The sequence below is a fragment of the Elaeis guineensis genome, unplaced genomic scaffold (assembly GCF_000442705.2).
Source record: "Elaeis guineensis isolate ETL-2024a unplaced genomic scaffold, EG11 Super_Scaffold_1000123, whole genome shotgun sequence".
In the NCBI taxonomy this organism is placed as follows: Eukaryota; Viridiplantae; Streptophyta; class Magnoliopsida; order Arecales; family Arecaceae; genus Elaeis; species Elaeis guineensis.
This window is the reverse complement of record NW_027332428.1, coordinates 1,421,833-1,441,779: the sequence shown is the minus strand read 5'-3', so window position 1 is coordinate 1,441,779 and position 19,947 is coordinate 1,421,833. Positions and strand designations below refer to the sequence as shown.

General features: G+C 38.0%; 1 protein-coding gene and 1 pseudogene across 1 annotated transcript; both read right to left on the bottom strand.

The window, feature by feature from the left end:
- Positions 1 to 324: 324 nt before the first annotated feature.
- On the bottom strand, positions 325 to 11,630 carry LOC140854560 ((S)-8-oxocitronellyl enol synthase ISY1-like; annotated as a pseudogene).
- On the bottom strand, positions 4,989 to 19,064 carry LOC140854562 (uncharacterized). Its single transcript, XM_073250522.1, has 4 exons — positions 18,759 to 19,064; positions 18,319 to 18,489; positions 17,955 to 18,159; positions 4,989 to 5,301 (listed from the first exon to the last, which is right to left on the bottom strand). The coding sequence occupies exons 1-3, from the start codon at positions 18,945 to 18,947 to the stop codon at positions 17,962 to 17,964; spliced, it is 558 nt and encodes a 185-aa protein (XP_073106623.1). The 5' UTR covers positions 18,948 to 19,064; the 3' UTR covers positions 4,989 to 5,301; positions 17,955 to 17,961.
- Between the last annotated feature and the right edge of the window lie 883 nt (positions 19,065 to 19,947).

Genomic DNA, 19,947 nt, shown 5'->3' with positions numbered 1-19,947 from the left:
ATGCCTTGCAATTGAGTTTGAACAAGACAACTATAAATTTTATTATTATTATTATTTATATCACCACTCATCAACTTATATCACAGACTTCAAAACCCATCAACTATGTCCCTTTTGAAAAATAAACGAATCAAACAGGAAGATTCACCAGCTATGACACCAATAACACAACCAAGAAGAGCTTTCTATCCGTATTCTTTCATTTTCACAACCACACGATTCATACAACCAAACCATCCATGCCTCTGAAGTAAAGGCAAATGAAGCAAGGGGAATTCATAGATAGCTCTATTAAAGAGGACAAAAGGTGTAACCAAAGCAATATTAAGGAACAATCTTGCAAGCTTGAGTCTCATTTAATCCAAAAATAGAAAGAAGATACGGCGTTTTAGAGTCCTAAAAATCCATGCTCTTTTTTGTTGTTCATGCTATCTAGGTGGTCCTCTACACCGAACACAACATTGACAAACCACCAGCTCCCAACATCCTCCAACTTCATTAGCATGAGCATGTCCTCTGCCATCATGTCTTCCCCCAGTGCTTCTTTCCCTTTCATCACATCCGCCAACTTGAATTGAGCCTCCTTCCCCCAGTATCCGACTCACTCCACTCCAAACGCCTTCGCCAACGATGGCAACAAATTCTTCCAATTCAACACATCTCTGTTGCTATAATTGAAGTCCTCCATTTTGGCATGCGGATCAACCTTCGCCCAAATCTGGTGCTTGGCAATGAAGTTGGGACCGAGACACCTCTCGCCAGCAATGAAGCTGAACCCCTCGTAATCCACCGCATTCCCCAGACACCTCTCGCCAACAAATGGCAACATAGACACACAGCGTCCCCACCAAATTCATGAGGCTGGATGGGGAGAAGCCAAAGATGTTCATCGGGCGGTGGATCAACCACATCACAAGCCCCTTCCTCTTCCCCACCTCTTTGAAGAGAATGTCCTCGAGGTCGTGGTAGAAGTTGGGGCAATCCAACCATGAGGGATCCTCACGGGAAGGGGGCTCGAGTGCTTTCATCCTCAAAAGAACTCAAACAGGCCAAGGTGGTGTTTGAGGCCAGTCGGGAGGCAAATGTGCTGGGGAGTGGGGGTATTCAGGAGGATGCGGTATGGGGTCAAAAAAAAATCCAACGAATACAGGCGCTAATCCACGGAGAGAGCATCCCGGAGAAAAAAAAAATGGTCAACTTTTTCAACAACTTCTTACCAAAAAATCAAAAAAAAAAAATCAACAATTATCCATCTTCCCGTGCTTCTCCAAATGGATGAATGATTTTTTTATAAATAATATTTATCTATGAAATAAAAAAAAATCTTATCTACTTAAGAGATAGACAAGTTATTTTTCCATCAGCTGAGAGAATAATCTTTATATTTCATTCCTAGCATACTCCTAATCCTATAATACTAATATAATAATATAATATAATAATAATAATAATTTATAATATTATTTTATATATAATATAATACATTGCTATAATCGAGCAATAATAACTTGATATTTTAGTATAATATATTATTATAAAATATAATATTAAAAAGTAATATTAAAAAATTTGATAGATATCTAAGCCAATGCACCAAAGGCAAATAGTATATGAATCAGAATCCAAAATATGCTCGCATTACCCTCATGGCCCATATCTTTTATATAATGAAAGAAAAAGAGAAATTCTTTGTACACCGCACCTGATGTAGAAAAAATATACCGCTCCATCTGATTGGACCATATAGCCACCGCTTCCAATGTGTATTTAATACCTGCAATTCTTCTTTTTCGTTTAAAATTTTGCATGACGAAAATATCCCTCTTTTTTTGAAAAAATTATAATATTTTGTGGCCATATTATGACATCCTGCACAGAAAGTTATGATATCATAAGAAAGGAAGGGATATTTTTATCATTTAAAAATTTATATATTTTATAAATTTTAAAATGATGAAAATATTCTTCTCTCTTTATGATTTTTGGAAGAAAAATTATGACATCCTATGCAGGAAGTCATAATTTGATCGCAGAATGTCATAATATGGTCATAGAAAATAATTTTTTCAGAAGAGAAGAGATATCTTCGTTATTCAAAATTTCAAACAAAAAAGCAAAACTACAAGCATTAAATACGTATCAAAAAGCGACAGCTACGTGGCCTAATGAAATAGGATGATATATTTTTTCTACATCAAATATGATATACAAAAAATTTCTCTACAATGAAAATGCGCGTATGACAGTCTCCTCGACATCCAATACAGGCATTCCATGGTCAAATCACAAAATATCTTACATGGTGGCTAGGATGTCTGCCACCAGCAAAGAATGAAAATAATAGGCCAATTATGTTAAACTCTTCTAGTATCCTATGAGTAAGACTGAAAATGGACTTGGGCTGGCCCGATGGGCTTTGAGCTGACCCGCCTGCAGGTCGGGCTTCAAGCTAGGCCTAAACAAAATCGGATCAAGTTTGGGCTCAGAAATATAGTCCATTTCATTTTCAGGCCGGACTCGGGCTTATCATTGGCCCAACCTGAGCCCGAACCCAACTACAGCCTGATTGTATTCTTCTACTCCGTCATTCTTCATTTCCTTCGGATGCGGTACATTGTTGGGCTTGCTTCGTCGATAGTGAAGCTCTAGAGGTGGGTCGAAAAAGGTACAACGGATCGAAGAAGAGCACCCAGGGCGACAATTTTTCTCCGAGAGGCTTCGTCAGAAGAGGAATGGCCTCCAGAGCCTCCTTGAGATACTTGATTCTTCTTCTTCACGAGTGGCCGGAGAAAAACAAGGCATCGAGTGGGCTCGAGAGCACCCACCGCTCGATCAGCCCAGAGAGGATGAAACCCCCCCCCCCATCGAGTGCACCGCCATCGAGAGTTGGAGAGGGATGACGGAGAAGGATCCAGAGCTTCAAAAGATGACAGCCTATGATCGAGCATCGACAGGAGCCTGTGATCGGACGACGACGATGGTGGGGCCATCGTAGACTAGAAGGGGGCGGAGGAGTTGACAGAGAAAAAGGTGCCGGAGAGGGTTTTGAAGGCGATCACGACCGTGGCAGCGGAGAACGAAGTGGAGGGAAAGGAATGGGTGGGCATGGACTTGGGCTGAACAATGCTTGGGCTGGCCCAAAGATCTTCTGGTCGGGCTCAAGTTGGTTTGGGCCAAAATTTTTATATATTCCCTGGCCCAATTCCACCCCTACCTGCGAGGGTAAAAAAAAACTTCTCACATAGTTTCTTAAGCAATAGACTCGAAGTGACAATTAACTTCCCTGAACAAGAGAAATATTTACCTCAAGTATCGAGGATTTGCAAAGTAGGATAGAACTTATTTCCTGCCCAACTACCATTAGATCATTCAACGATCACTTTGAGATCTATGCAGTGGGTCATCCAACGGTAGATGGGTACGAAAGATCCAACCACGCTATCTTGCACTCGAGTGAAGGAGGTGCAAAACAGTGGTGACACAACAAGTTATTTAAATCAAAAATTGCGTGCATGTGTAATATGGATATACATTATATATTTATGAAGGTGAATAAGGAGCCTCTGGCAGCGAGATTTTTCTATATTACTCCTGTCGTCCTAGAAAATAATGAGTTCTTAATTAATATCAAAGGAGTTCAAGGTCCTAGTGTTCTTTTTTTTTTTTTTTTTATCTTTTTAAGCCGACGCCCATTAGATGACATTTGGTTGTTCACATCCTTAACATAATTATTAATAAAACATAGGGGAGTGGTTTATTTACTTTTCTTACTGTCATTCTCATTAGGCAAAAAATAACATGTGTTTATTTAATTTTTATTTTTAAATTAATAAAAAAGCCTTGGAGCATAACATACACTCCTAAACTTTGAGGCTTTTACATGTACACCTATTCAGTCAGTCTTCTCTCATAAGGACCATGAAATAGGATGGAAGCTATGGGACACAAGTTTTATCATCATAGGAAGGGTTATTCGAGCCTGTGACTCGAACAGGTAGTTTGGATTGAGAGCAAACCTTAATCTGATCTAATTTATCAATTTTCTAAACATAAACCAATCAAAAAACTTGTCTAAGACCGGGATTTTATGAATCCGAACCAACCCTCTCGAACACCATGCAACTCTAATAAAACCCAAACAACGGCTAGGCTGAGACCATGTTGAGGCCAACCAAAACTTAAATTTGTAAATCTAACAATCCCCATCTCATGAGCATGTGGGGTAGGTGGGTTGGAATTGCCCAACCCAAATTGCGCCCCCGATCACATGAAGGTGAAATCATCTTTCCAAGGCTTTCATGCCCAAGTTTTTGAGTTTCACGACTTGTCAGACATTTTTACGCCATTCGTGCTTTTCAAATACATATAGCATGTGCAACTTTCTTAGCAAGCATCACACATGACCACCCATTGAGTTAACTATTACACACAGAAGATAATGCCGCTCCATTGGCTCCACCCCAGAGTGCATGAACTATTATATGACTGGTTGCAAAGCAGAGAGGGAAACTAACAAAGTAATTAGCCTTTTCACAAAAACTGGTAACTAGTTGTTCATTACATGTTGATTTCATAAATTACAATTTGAAAAAGCCTAGACCCCAAGCATTATCAAAGGCATGCGGTCCAACATGAAGAATTCCCCTATAAAATTATATATATATATATATATATATATATATATATATATATATATATTGATAAAGAATAACCGGTCAAAAGAGCACAAAAAGAATGGTAGATAGTTCATGAATTTAATCAAATAAATAATAGATTTATACATTATCACCAATCATCCATCAAATCTTCACGTAAAACAAAAAAAAAAAAAAAAAAAAAAAAAAATCTTAATTTTAATAGTTATTTTAATAAAAAATTACTTGTGCATAAAAAAATCCTCCATGTAAACTAGTTTAAAGTATCGAGGCCCTACAGGAAAATATCAATCCCCTTTCATGGCCATCCAAACTTACATCTATACACATTCATCAGGGAAAAATATATATATACATATATATCCAAACTACATCAACCTTCAACCTTTAAGGTCATGTTTCTCGTCTCAGACACAATCAATTTGCTCGTATTGCTGACATGCCAGTTCAGCTCAGAAAGCAATATATACACTTGCGATTAAAAGTTCCACCAAATCAGAAACCAAACTCAAAGATTCATTCCGAAGGATAGAGTTGAGTATAACATATATTGAAAAGATGCGACAAAAGACCCCCAGACGTCACGCTTCCAGCAGGAGGCAATTGCATTCACAAAATATGAATCCGCTAATGGTTTCCGTATACCCTGCAAGTTAAAACGAATTATGAAGAAAATAATAAGAGCAAAGAAATATGCTCCTAAAGCAACTGCATTCACAGAATTAAGAGCACATCAGGTGGTTGTTAATGTGCAAAGTACATTCAAATTTAAAAGCTTAGTAACAGACCGTTTGAAGTGACCAATAGCAAAAGTTATATATCCTGTAAACACCGCATTTTGCTGGTGGGAATAAAAATAAAAAAGAACAACTTACAAGCTTTATGGCTATACGTACATCAAAAATGAGGAACACGAGTGAGAAAAATGTTGACAGCCACAAGAATGAAATCGAGAGAAAAATAGCTAAAATAAATTGCAACTCAGATTGTACAAAAAGAATACTGATATATGTTGTAGTCATCCTTCACTCAACTGAGCTCAACTAAAGATACTAATATAGGCTCTCTCTCTCTCTCTCTCTCACACATGCGCATATATATATATATATATATAAAAGCCAGACTAAAATCACATCGATCAAATCTGAACTTAAATCCAATCTGATCAAAACTCTATAATAGAGATCCTACGTCAATAATTCAAGTCGTTGAATGTGATCTATTACCTCAAAATTATTTGTACATAAAAAATCATATAATTTGAAAACCCTTAATCTATGCATCAAGTAGTCAAAAATTGAACAGTCTTAAATAAAATTACATTAAATATATTTTTTGATAGCTTGATGCATAGACTAGGAATCTTTAAATCATATAATTTTTTGCATGCAAGCAGTTTTGAGATAGTAAATCACATCCAATGACTTGGATCATTGACTTATGACCGCTATTGTTCAGTTTTGATCTAACTAGATCAGAGCCTGAATCCAGTCGACCTTACACAAATTTGCCCCATATGGAGCCAAATTAATAATAATTAGAGAGAGAGAGAGAGAAGTAATAATTAGACTCATTCATCAAAAAGAAAAGATGTCCAACTTTGATCCAAAATCATTAGGTAAGTTAAAGGTAAATCAAATTGTCATGTTACAAAAAAAGAGACGAATAATTGCATTTGTTTCTGGCATTATCAACATGCTTGTAACAATGGTTCAAGAACCAAAGTTTGCAAAGATTAACATATCATGATCAAAATATAAGGAACGATCTACATCTGATAAACATAAAACTAATGCAAGGCCAAAGGAGAAACCTAAAATACAAGTGACAGAAAACAATTACATTGTTCATCAATTAATGTGCCTAATTGAGGTAGTGAATAGTGGTTATATATCTGGTGACTTCTTGCCTCCCTTACGATCACAAAAAAGAAAAAGATCAGTGGTTATGGCATAACAATCTATTCCAACATTTTAACTTTAAGAATTGACCATTGTTGTAGGGCATCCACCGACAGGCGAAGGTATTTTACCACTGACATTGTTATAGAAGGTATTGTAGAATCCATTATACTTCAAGGCCTTTTCACCTAGTCTAAGTTCACATCTTTCACCATAAACAAAACCATCACAGGTTAAGAAGTAATACCACATTATCCTTATGCTTGACATAAAGCCAACAAATATTGGTCTTTAGATTCAACCAGTGCCTTCACATGTCCAACCATGTTAGTGGTCCTAACAGCAACCCAACATATAAATCATTTTTCTACACAAATATTCAAATATGCAGGTAAAAAGACCATGGTTCACCGTACTAGACAATATCACCCAGTGACAAGCAGCTCTATACTGCAGAAATCAGATAGCAAACCTAGCAGTATTGGGGATGTAATGAGCATTGGTACCATGAATTAACCTATATCAACACTATAGCAGCAAAGCAGTAGTACAAATACTGAAACCGGTATGGTAAACCACTAAGAAAAATACAATTACCAAGAAACAATCCAGGTTTAGCTCAAACAAATCATCTTCCATATAGGAGCACATCTCATGAGGCTAGAAAACCGAAGTATGGATATTCTTTCTTAAGTAAAAAAAAACTGTACATCAACAAAAACGTATAGAAAGCATGCATCACAAAACTTTGAATATTTGAAATGGAGCACCGCAGAAGGCTACTTCTTAAAAAGAGATCTGCCACAAGAAGTTCTTATGCCGGCAATTCAAACAGAATTTTCCTACCAGGCCTGGTCCAGATATAGATTAATGGTTTCATAAATATAGAAATCATCAAGATTCAAGGGAGAATGCGGTTCTGCTTGAAGCATGTGCTTTTCCAAAAGAAAAATAATATTGCTATTTTTCAGTGTCATACTCATTAAACTGCAAAAGAAATTACTTCGAAAAAAAAATAATATAAAAGCAAGTTTCTAGTCAACAAGCTGGATTTTTATCTATTTCTATGAAAGAAATACATAGTTTAATGCTGTCTTAAGAAAGCATAAACCAAGTGATATCATATATGGGATAATATTAGCCAGTTCGGTGGATACAACGGACCAGATCTTTACTTTGATGTGTAAATGCCGAATTCCCATAAACATACGGTACCAATCCCCTCGTATGTTCCCTTGGAGTTGAATCCTTCTCTTATTAGATCGTGTTGAACAAGTTTGTTAAGTGGAGTTGATGTTGTTGAGGAATAATGCTAACAAACACTTAATAACGGCTACCATGAGATGGAAACAGAATGGCCTTTATTATCAATCTGTCACACTGAACAGAAGCTTCTGATGAATAGAGATGTAATTTTTAAATAGAATTCCTAAGCCAAAAGAAAACTGAAGTTGTGGGTAGAACTAGCATTTTATTCATTGTTATGCTATTTCACTGCCTTTTCATTAGTAAATTCGAAGTGCTTAATCCTGAGGAGGACGCGTTTTCACCTAATTAACAATATTTGACAGATAGATGTAGCATGCCAGTGACCCTCAAACAGCAGTTTCTTTTTCTCAGGAAAGAGCAATACAAAAAACTATAAAAAAAATACCTCTCTCTCTCTCTCTCTCACACACACACAAAAAGCTGAAAATCTAAAGCTGCAGACATCTTCGAATGCTGTATAGTTACTAAGCACAAATTTATATATGGAACTCGAAGCACTATAATGAAAGAATAATACCCTACAAGCTAATCGCATGGAGATGTGATGGGACATTTCATTATTATCTTCCTGCTCATTTGCATGACATTAGTTATTTTATTTATATGAGGTATTATGTTTTATCATTTGCTACATCATTTTTATATGATTATGATAAACCCCATAGATTAGGACAATGATTTTAGGACTATCATGAGATCATGCCAGTGAGATCTAAAATCTTGATAGTTCCAATCTAAAATATTCGCAGTCGTTGGATCGAGTCGGGGATCGATAACTCCGGTAAGACTGGTACATCCTATGTATGCTCGATAGAGAGGATGGTTGATCTCACAACCACTTGTGTGATGACACTAATACAAGAATGTAGGTGCTCATTAAAGAATAAGTTCACTGAACAGACCCACAGAAGAATATCTGATGGAGCCTTACAACATGTCGACAGATGATTCTTCAATGGGAGTGGTACATGTGATCCTTTGACCTGAGATCACCATGATACCTTGTGTGCATGGACCCTTATTTTGGTTTATTCACTAGCACACCACTTTGAGTGTGTATGGGATATTTTGAGTATGGCAAAGTGTGCATGGAGGTTGTGAGTGGTCAACAAAGAATCGATCACTCCTTGTAAGAGGAGAGAACATCCTATATGATCTCATAGGATGGTGACTCTGAAAGTCTCTGGCCAGAGCAGGGATGAACAGAAGAAATAATTTTTACTAGTTCATCAACCGAGTCATCATCATCTGATCGAGATACATATGGTTAGGTATTTGGGTTTGACATATTTCCAAACCCATAGCCTTTCCGGGATGTTGTGTGATCGAAGGATTGAATTGCATGGTAACTCATCATGGAAGGATAATTTTGGTATTTTCACCAAATTTCAAATCTTCCAGATAGTCATGATACATTACTAGACGTCAATCTTGACTTGTAGACTCCCCAGAATTAAAAGAATTTAATTCTAAAATCAATTAAGAAGAATCCTAATTAATTGAGACTCTTGAGCTGACCTAATCCAATCGGATTAGAGTTTCGTCGAGAGTTTGGATTCACTGCTGGTTAGATTTGAAATCCAATAAATTACATACAATAGAAATTTGATCTTGATCCAATTAATTTGAATTTATTGTAAATTCAATGGGTTAATTAAATTGCTAGCACATGAATTAACCTAAATTCCCAGTTGGGTTCAGTGCAAAGGTGTTTGTGCTAACCTAGTCTTGTTGCCTTGACCTAATGTGATTGAGTTTGAACCAATTAATTTATTAGTTGGTTTTATTTGATTTTGTGGAAGAGTTCCACATGAAATCAACCTCCTCCATGTCAAACCACACGCATATTATTAAGTGGCGTCACATTTATTTTTGTATTTAAGAAGGAGAGTCCTTTCTTACTCCTCTTAAAATTATTACATCTTCCACACGTCCCTTATTTTTGTGCGCCATCAGATAGCGCCTTAGGATGTGGGACGTGGAAGAGGAGAGGGAGTCCTTCTCTTGGAAGGAACTCCACGTCAAAAATAAGAAGGGACGCCCCATTTATGGCGTTGAAATGGAGGAGCCATTTATGGCGTTGAAATGGACTCCTCCATTTCAACGTGGACTCTTAAATTCCTTTCTTAATTCTCCATGCGTTTTAATTCTTCGTGTCATCAGATGACACTTAGAATTATGGGCGCAAAAGAGAAGAGTCCTTTTCTTACAAGGAGTTTGAACGCCAATTAGATTGATTTTCCTTTAATGTCTACGTTGAGTTTATGGAAGAGTCCTTATTGGCATGGACTCTTCATATCTCACGTTGATTCCTTTCGCATGCACAATTTGATTGTAAATTAATTTTTCTTAGACAGAGGAAGAGTCCTTCTACTGGTAAACCTCTTTAGAATCCACGCCAACCCATTATATTCCACATTGAAAATTTATTAAGGCATGTAATAATTAAGGGACGCCAAGAGTTGGCGTCCCATGGAGTCGCCCCATGTTTCCTATTTAAAGGGGACTCTACCACCTGTCAACGTGCCATTTTTAGCCAAGGATGGGCATGGAAATGAGAGGAAATAATGGAAAAATTATGGGGAAAAAACAAGAAAAAAAAGAGAGAGAAAAATAGAAAGGAAGAGAGAAAAAAAAAATGAGATACTTGTCCTAAAATCAGATTGTTCATATGTTGAATATAAAATCTGATTAGAGTATGGTGAGATACTTTGGAAAAAGATTCCTAAAGTGATCCTAGTGGAGATCATGAAGGCATACAATTTATGGTATATCAAGTTCTTGCGAAGGACCATCGGCAGCGCACTTAGGAAGAAAGCTGCAGCACCATGACGAGTTGGGAAAGACCCTGATCAATCCTGTGTGGATCACCATTGGAGGGCTTCTACTTTGGAATCTCGTGGAGATCTCAAAATCACCAGTTCGTGGTCTTCATGGTGGTATAAGACTTCTGGTCTTCTTATTTGCATGTTTTTGTGATTTGATTGTAATCGTCAAGGGGTTCCTAAGGTTTTTAAGTTTCGATGGTTGTGTTTAAATGTTAAACCTTGTTTTCATTATTGTATGCATGTTAAAAAATTTTGAAATCTATATTCCGCTGCGTCACCGAAACCCAACATATAATACTTCTAATAAGTTAATAAATTATGGAAAAAGAGGGATATACATCAACATATCTAATCTCAGATTGGAGACCTCTTCATACAAGTTTGGAATCAATAAATGTGCACACAATTAAAGAGATTATGACAGAGTACCGCATGAAAATTGTAACAGCAAAAAAGAATAACAATATATGGAGGGAACTAAGCTTGCTTGGCATTTTCACGGTACTCGATCCTCTTAGTACTCCCATTCAAGTTCTCTCAAAATCAGATATACGTGGCATGGTCAGCATGATTAAGTAGGGTTGGAAGTGTGCTTGGGCTGACCCAAGGCCCATTGGACCAACTATGGGCCAGGCTACAAGCGTGGCCCAAGAAGTTTCATGTCAGGTTTGGACTTCAAATTTGAACCCATATATATTTTAGGCCGGGCTCGGGTAGTTCTTCGACCAGGCCCAAGCCTAGGCCCGAATTAAGCCCGCTATAATTAACAGCAATAAACCAAAAAACATGGCCAATGACAGCCCTCCACCCCACCCCCTCCTACCCGAGCCCCCAATTTGACTCGATCCTGCCACCCCTTCACCCGCATCAACCGGATCTCCTTCATCCCAGACACCCCCGTCCCCCGCAATGGCTTCCGCACCAACTTCGATCGCCTCACTGCATCCTAGAAGGAGCTCTCGGACGATGGCGCCCATCTCGTCTTCATCAATGACCCCGCCATGACCAACAAGCACTTTGAGTTCAGCGCCAACTCGCTCTACACCGCCAAGTACTCCCTCCTCACCTTCCTCCCCGATAGCCTCTTCGAACAATTCCACCAGAGGGGGTGGCAGCAGGCAGTGATGATGCTGTGGAAGCTAGTGCCATTATGGCAATGGGGTGGTGGAGGGAAGGTGCAGGAGCTTCGCAGTGGTGAAGTAGTCGGAGGACCTATGGGCAGACTTCCAGCGGTCGATGGCAAAGATGGTGTTGGAGAAGATGTACGAGGTTGGCCCAATCGGTCTCAGCCTGGGCTCGGGCCTGAATTTTTTGCTTAAGCCCGACACAAACCCTCATATTTGCATACTTATTGCTATTATCACTTTCCAAAACTAAAACTTGATGATCCTTTTAATTTTAAGGAGCTAATACATGGTCTTTAAAGGTTGTTTTCCTTTATCCTTGTGGATTAAAAGTTTAGCCCTATTGGGAAGCCGAGAACAAAGAGAGAGAAAGTCTTTTATCAGGTAGTGCTTCCACCAAAGAGACCCTCGTAAATGCAATGAGGACAATTTTTTTGAAAGAAAATGTAATGCAAAAAGAGATATGGTTGTTTGATCGTTGAAATGTTCAGATTCAATTTATACAACCAGAAATTCTGCATATTCAGATAATTTTTCGAGAGTATTTATATCCAAAGCATCATTTCTAGAGGGCCCTATCATTATTTTTTTCCTCAAAAATTTTGCTGCATTTAGTAACAAGACAAGAATACACAACAAATTTATCGGTAATTAATCAACTGCCATAAAGACCATTTAAAATCCAATGTTACACAAATCAAACATGTGAGTGCAAATGAAATAAAAACAATGAAAATATAGACTTAAATGATCACTAAAGAAACAACACAGAAATAAATGTCATCTAAAATACAATTACATCCATCCATATCTCATTTTGAAAAGAGGCATAACATAGAATCCAACTAATGACCATATTTAACTACAATTCCAAAAGGTAAATGACTGCACCACTGATTTTAGAATTTGAAAAATTTTAAAAGGAATTACAAACTAGAACATAAGTTTTAGCTTGTAGGACTAAAACCAATCTTGAAAGGAATAATTAGGCTTGTTCATCAGAAAGAAGAGATGTCCAACTTTGATCCAAGATCATTAGGTAAATTAAAGGTAAATCAAATCGTCATGTTACAAAAAAAAAGAGCCAAGAATTATTTCATTTGTTTCTGGCATTATCATCATGCTTGTCACAATGGTCCAAGAACCCAAGGTTGCAAAGATTAATATTATATCATGATCAAAATATAAGGAACGATCTGCATCAGATAAACATAAAAATAATGTAGAGCTAAAGGAGAAGCCTAAAATATAAGTGACAGAAAACAGTTATATTGTTCATCAATTAATGTGACAAATTGAGGTAGCAATAGTGCTTATATATCCATTGACTTCTCGCCTCCCTTACAATAACAAAAAAAAAAGATTAGTGGTTATAGCATAACAATCTATTCCAACATTTTAACTTTAAGAATTGACCATTGTAGTAGGACATCTACAGACAAGCAAAGGTATTTTACCACTGACATTGTCATAGAAGGTATTGTAGAACCATTAAACTTCAAGGCCTTTTCACCTAATCTAAGTTCACATTTTTCACAATAAATAAAACCATTACATTGGTTAGTTAAGAAGTAACACCACATTAGCCTTATGCTTGATACAAACCCAACAAACATTGATCTTTAGATTCAACAAGTGCCTTCACATGTTTGACCATGATAGTGGTCCTAACAGCAATCCACTATATCAGTCATTTTTCTACACAAAAATTCAAATAAGCATGTAGAAAGATCATGGTTTGCCGTACTAGACAATATCACCCTGTAACAAGTAGCGGTACAGAAATCAGATAGCAAACCAAGTAGTATTGGGGATGTAATGAGCATCGGTACCATGAATTAACCTATATCAACATTACAGCAGCAAAGTAGCGGTACAAATACCGAAACCAGTATTGTAAACCATTAAAAAAAGAAAAATACAATTACTAAGAAATAATCTGGGTTTAACTCAAAACAAATCATCTTCTATACAGAAGCACATCTCATGAGGCTAGAAGTTGAAGAAGGAAGCCTCCATGCACCCAAAGCAAGAATAAGTTTTCCGGGATCAGTAAACCAAAGCATGGATATGCTTTCTCAAGTAAAAAAAAAAAGGACTGTGCATCAACAAAAACATATAGAAAGCATGTATTAAATTACTGTTTGATGTTTGAAATGGAGCATCGTGGAAGGCTACTTCTTAAAAGGGATCTGCCAAGAAAAGTTCTTATGCCGGCGATTCAAACAGAATTTTCCTGCCAGATCTAGTTTGGATATAGATTAATGGTTTTATAAATATAGAAGTCACCAAGATTCAAGGAAGAATGGGGTTCTGCCTGAAGCAGATGCTTTTCCAAAAGCAAAATAATATTGCTATTTTTCAGAGTGCCATACTCATTAAACTGCAAAAAGAATTCTCCAAAAATGAAAAAAAAAATAACATGACAGCAAGTTTCCAGCTAACAGGCTGGATTTTTATCTTTTTCTATTAAAGAAATGAATAGTTTTGTGCTGTCTTAAGCAAACATAAACCAAGTGACATCATATATAGGATAATATTAGCCAGTTCGGTGGATGCTAGGGACCAGATCTTTAGTTTGATGTGTTAATGCCAAATTCCCATAAACATACAGTACCAATCCCCTCATATGTTCCCTTGGAGTCAAATCCTTCTCTTATTACATCGTGTTCAACAAGTTTGTCAAGTGGAGTTGATGTTGTTGTCGAGAAATAATGCTAAGAAACACTTGATAAGGGCTACCATGACTTGGAAACAGAATGGCCCTTATTATCAATCTGTTACACTGAACAAAAGCTTCTGATGAATAGCTATGAAATTTTTAAGCAGAATCCCAGGCCCAAAAGAAAAAACTGAAGTTGTGGGTAGAACTAGCATTTTATTCATTGTTATGGTATTTCACTGCCTTTTCATTAGTAAATTCTAAGTCCTTATTCCTGAAGCACAGGACATGTTTTCACCTAATTAACAATATTTCACATGTAGATGTAACATGCCAGTGACCCTCAATCACTAGTTTGTTTTTCTCAAGAAAAAGCAATACAAAAAAAAATATAATCAAAATAGTTCTCTCTCTCTCTCTCTCTCTCTCTCTCACAAAACTGAAAATCTAAAGCTGCAGACATCTTCGAATGCATGTATAGTTACTAAGCACAAATTTGTATACAGAACTCAAAGCACTATAATACTTCTAATAAGTTAATAAATTATGGAAAAAGGGGATATACATCAACATATCTAATCTCATACTGGAGACCTCTTTATACAAGTTTGGAATCAATTAATGTGCACACAAGAGATTATGACAGAGCACTGCTTGAAAATTGTAACAGAAGAAAAGAATAACCATATATGGAGAGAACTAAGCTTGCTTGGCATTTTCATAGTACTCGATCCTCTTAGTACTCCCATTCAAATTCTCTCAAAATCAAATATACATGGCATGGTCAGCATGCTATATTAAGTAGGGCTGGAAGTGGGATCGGACGGGGCTACGGGCTAGGCACAAAAAGTTTTTCAAAGTCGAGTTTGGGCTTCAAATTTGAACCCATATATATTTTGAGCTGGGCTCGGGTAGTTCTTCGGCCTAGCCTCAACCTGGGCCCTAAGCTTGCTAAAATTAACAATAATAAACCAAAAAACATGGCCAATGATAGCCCTCCAACCCCCATCCCCCCGGATCCTACCCAAGCCCCCCATCCAACTCGATCCTACCACCCCTTTGCCTACATCGACTGGATCTCCTTCATCCCTGACACCCCCTCCCCCACCATGGCTCCCATGCCAACTCCGATTGACTCACTACATCCCAGAAGCAGCTATTGAATGATGACGCCCACCTCATCTTAGTGCCCCAACATGACCAAAGAGCACTTCGAGTTCGACGGCAACTCCATCCGCACCACCACCCTCACCTTCCTCCCCTGCAACTTTTTTGAACAATTCCGTTGGAGGTGGAGGGGGCAGTAGTAGGCAACATCAATGTTGTAGAGGCTTGTGCCGTGTGGGACAGCAGGCTGGCAGAGGGAAAGCTAAGGAAGATCTTCACAATGGTGAAGTGTCAGAGGACCTATGAGCAGACTTCCAACGATCCATGGCAAAGATTGTAGTGGAGAAGATGCATAAGGTTGGCCCAATCAAGCTCAAGCCGGGCTCAGACCTAAATTTTTCAAAAAAATTTGGGCTTAAGCACAGCACAAAGCCCCAAAAAAAAATTTCAGACCATGGATCAGGTAGGCGTATTGTTCGAACCAGCTCGACTGATTTCCATCCCTAATATTAAGTCTCACATGTAAATTTTAACTAAACATTAGAAACTTGAGAAGTTTGAAATTAATTCACAAAATCATGTGATCTCACAAAACTACACAATTCATCCAAAATTCTAGCAAAACAAATACCCTACCCACAAAAAGATCCCTTCCAATTCCTAGTGAATATAAATGTTGCTCTAAGAAAATTTTTAAACCATCAATATCAAGTTTCATATGGATTCGCAACTCTTAGCATTTGGTGTATATAATTGATTAAGTCAATGGCACGAGCAACTCTTATAATTTTATAGACTATAAATCCAGACTTAAAAAAACAGCATTTAATCAAAAGACAAGACATTTTGGTGAACATGTTTTTAGCTTTAGTAGTAAGAATCTGGGTAGCATGTTGACAATGGAATTCCTATAATATTGAACCTACTCCCACCTTCGAAGTACTTCCTTACTCCAAAAGTTACTATACCCACTTCCCTGCACCTAGACTTGCAAACAAACCTACACCTAACTCTGCCACAAACCCTAATCTCTCTCTCACAAACATATACATATTTGCACACTTATTGCTGTTATCACTTTCCAAAACTAAAACTTGATGATCCTTTTAATTTTAAGGAGCTAATACATGGTCTTTAAAGGTTGTTTCCCTTTATCCTTATGGATTAAAAGTTTACCTCTATTGGGAAGCCAAGAACAAAGAGAGATACAAAGTCTTTTATCGATAGTGCTTCCCTCAAAAAGACCCTCATAAATGCAATGAGAACAATTTTTTCGAAAGAAAATGCTATGCCAAAGGAGATATGGTTGTTTGATCATTTAAATGTTCAATTTATACAACCAGAAATTCTGCATATTAGGATAACTTTTTAAGAGTATTTATATCCAAAGCATCATTTCTAGAGGGCCCTATCATTACTGTTTTCCTCAAAAAAAAAAATTTCACTGCGTTTAGTGAAAAGACAAGAATACACAACAAATTTATAGGGAAGTAATCAACTGCCATAAAGACCATTTAAAATGCAATTTTACACATATCAAATATGTCACTGCAAAAGAAAAAAATAAACAATGAAAATCTATACTCAAATGATCACTGAAGAAACAACATAGAAATAAATGTTATGTAAAATACAATTACATCCATTCATATCTCATTTTGAAAATAGGCATAACACAGAATCCAACTAATTACAATATTAAACTACAATTCCTAAAGGTAAATGATTGCACCGCTGATTTTAATATTTGAAAAATGTTAAGCCTACCCTAAAAGCCGCAAACTTTATCTTGATCAAACCTAATGTCCCATGCATCAACCATATTATCAAACACTACCACCATTCCAACAACAACTAGAAGATGTCCTACCATGCAAGGAAATTACATCCCACACAGTAAACATAGGAAGGGAGCAGAGGTTTAAAAAAAAAAAAGGAGAAAAAAGGTGCACACACAGTGATTAATTAATGTACCATTTACCAGAAAAGAGAATACCCCCCCCCCTTCCTTTTTTGAGCTGGTAAAAACTATTGTAACATTTAATGTAGAAGTCTCATGATCTCTAATAAAGCCCCTACCACAATCCATTATCATAAGTAGACTTAAAATAATACAAGAATCCAAACAGGCCAGTTACTCCAGCCATCACTGTTTATATACTCAAAATATTGGATGACAGAAAGTATCCTTGAAGCTATTTTCTACTTAGGCATAACATGAGAAGTATAGATAAATCTAAGCATTGATTCTTTCTTCTCCCTTCTTTTTCTCATTTTTGCCACCCAGGAAAGGGTGGGAAAGAACTTAAAACTAGTCTTAATTGACTTTAAAAAGTGAACAACTTACAATAGAATGCACATTAAAAAAATAAAAGCAAATCAAGGTGAAATAAAGTTAAAAAATTCACCTCTAATTCAGTAGTTTGCAGGCTTAAGCCTGCAAAGACTGACCTCCACACCAGTTCGTATCATGTCCTTCACACATGCTTGAAAGACCTTAGGAACACCATCAGCAGCAGCAGCATCCTTGGCTGTAAAGGTTATATAATATATTACACCAGCAACACCCCGCGCGTTTACCCTGACCACCTCCACAAGCTCATAATTTGTTCCCTACAAGAATTTTTTTCCATATGGAAAGAGAAATTAGAGACAAACGAGAAAATTTCTTTCATCTTTTGAGCTTTCAGCTTGGTCATGATGCTCCGTCACATATGTATAGGGAAGTGGATTAAAGGAAACAAAGGGATAGAATTAAAACGAAAAATATACATGATCCTTATTGTACTTCTCAAGTGCCAACTCTGAGAAATCGGCACATTCTCTCCAGTATTCTGCTTCAGGTCCTTCCAAGTCGAACTTGCCCCGTAAAAATGCTACAAGTGCACCCATCATTAAATCACCATCCGAATCCTCTTCCGATTCCCCTTCACAGTCAAAGAGCTGTGGAATAATACGAGGGAACAAGAAAAGAAAAAAAAGGGAAATCGTGAGTATTGAGGAGAAACATTAGCCCTCTGTTTGGTGCGAAGGACGGATAGGAGATGAAGGATGGCTAAGAGAGAGGATGGATGGATCTTCATATGCTTCGTAAAATTAATATGGAGGAGAAGCATACTCGGGATAAGATAAAGGAAACGCTAGGGTTAGGGTTTGGAGAAGCATCGGGTCGGATTAGATTAGATTAAGGTGAAAGGATTTGGATCACGTACACCGTTATCGTAATAATACCGCGTGGCCATGCCACAATCAGAGGAGTCCGTCTTTTCTTGCCCCGATCCTTCGCTCACCGACTTCCGATTTTCCTCGTCTGATCCTTCACTCGTCAATTTCTGCTTTTTCTCCGGTCGTTCCGGAGAAACCCTGTCCATGGGAGGGAGAAGATGTGTGGAGGACGCCATGGGAGGAGGCTGAGAGAGAGATCGAGAGAGGCGACGGGGAGACTATGGTTTCAGAGACCCCTTATCGCTGGTGTGCGTCCGTGCGCGTGCGATGCACGTGAGAGGCGCCCGATAAAATCGGAAGCAGGCCCAGGATGCGTTGTAAGAGCTCTGGATCCAGGCGATTGGTCTGTGCCTAAAGAAAGAGACGGTGCGAGCCAGGTGGCTTTCACGGCACTTGCAACCGGAAGAAACTTACAAACAGCGAAAGTGCGAAACTTTACCGGCTCTATCAAGTCGTCATTTGAGATATTTCACAAATGACATTACACCGGAATAAGCTCATGGATCCCGAAGATGTCGATCAAGCTGCTCTCGGGGCAAACTTTTCTGAATAGTGACCGTTATGTATTTCTTGTATGCTTTGAGATTACCGCTTTGGCCCATTTTAATGTGATTGCTGGCGATCTATTGGGCTGGAGCTTACATCATCGTCGGAGGAGATGCCAAGTAACCCAAGGGACTGCCCTAGGATCTTGAAAGCATATGATTGGCCAGAATCGAGCTGACGGAGGACGGTGCAAGGGCGTACAATCTGGATCTTGCTGGTGCCATCTTTGGAGGAGGTAGATGAGCTAATTTGGTGGTTCCTGAAGGTCGTTGAGCCATGAGAGGAGGTTCTGAGGCTAAGCTCAGAGCATTGGGCAACCACAATGGTGGTAGTGAGGAGTCTAGACAGGCGGGTGGTGCCGGATCTGGTGGCTAGAAAATTCTGATTTCGGATGGGACTAAAAAGAGAGATGGCCACTTATGGGCTGGAGAAAGGCTTCTTGTTCTTCCAGCTTAAAGAGGCCAGGGAGGTGGACCTAATCCTTTAATGGCCATAGGTCTTTATCGAACAAGTGTTGGTAGTGTAGCCATGGCAGCTGAGGTTTTTTTCAATGGAGGGAGCTATTAGAATGGCTCTGCTTTAGGTCCATTTACCTCAACTCTCAGCAGAATATTGGAAAGAAGTGGCGAT

Excerpts from the sequence above, each read along its gene's own strand:
- LOC140854562 (XM_073250522.1), bottom strand. The coding sequence starts at position 18,947 with ATGGCGTCCTCCACACATCTTCTCCCTCCCATGGACAGGGTTTCTCCG. Across the intron at positions 18,490-18,758 it reads GGTATTATTACGATAACGGT|CTCTTTGACTGTGAAGGGGA; the intron begins GTACGTGATCCA and ends ATTATTCCACAG. Across the intron at positions 18,160-18,318 it reads AGAAGTACAATAAGGATCAT|GGAACAAATTATGAGCTTGT; the intron begins GTATATTTTTCG and ends AAATTCTTGTAG.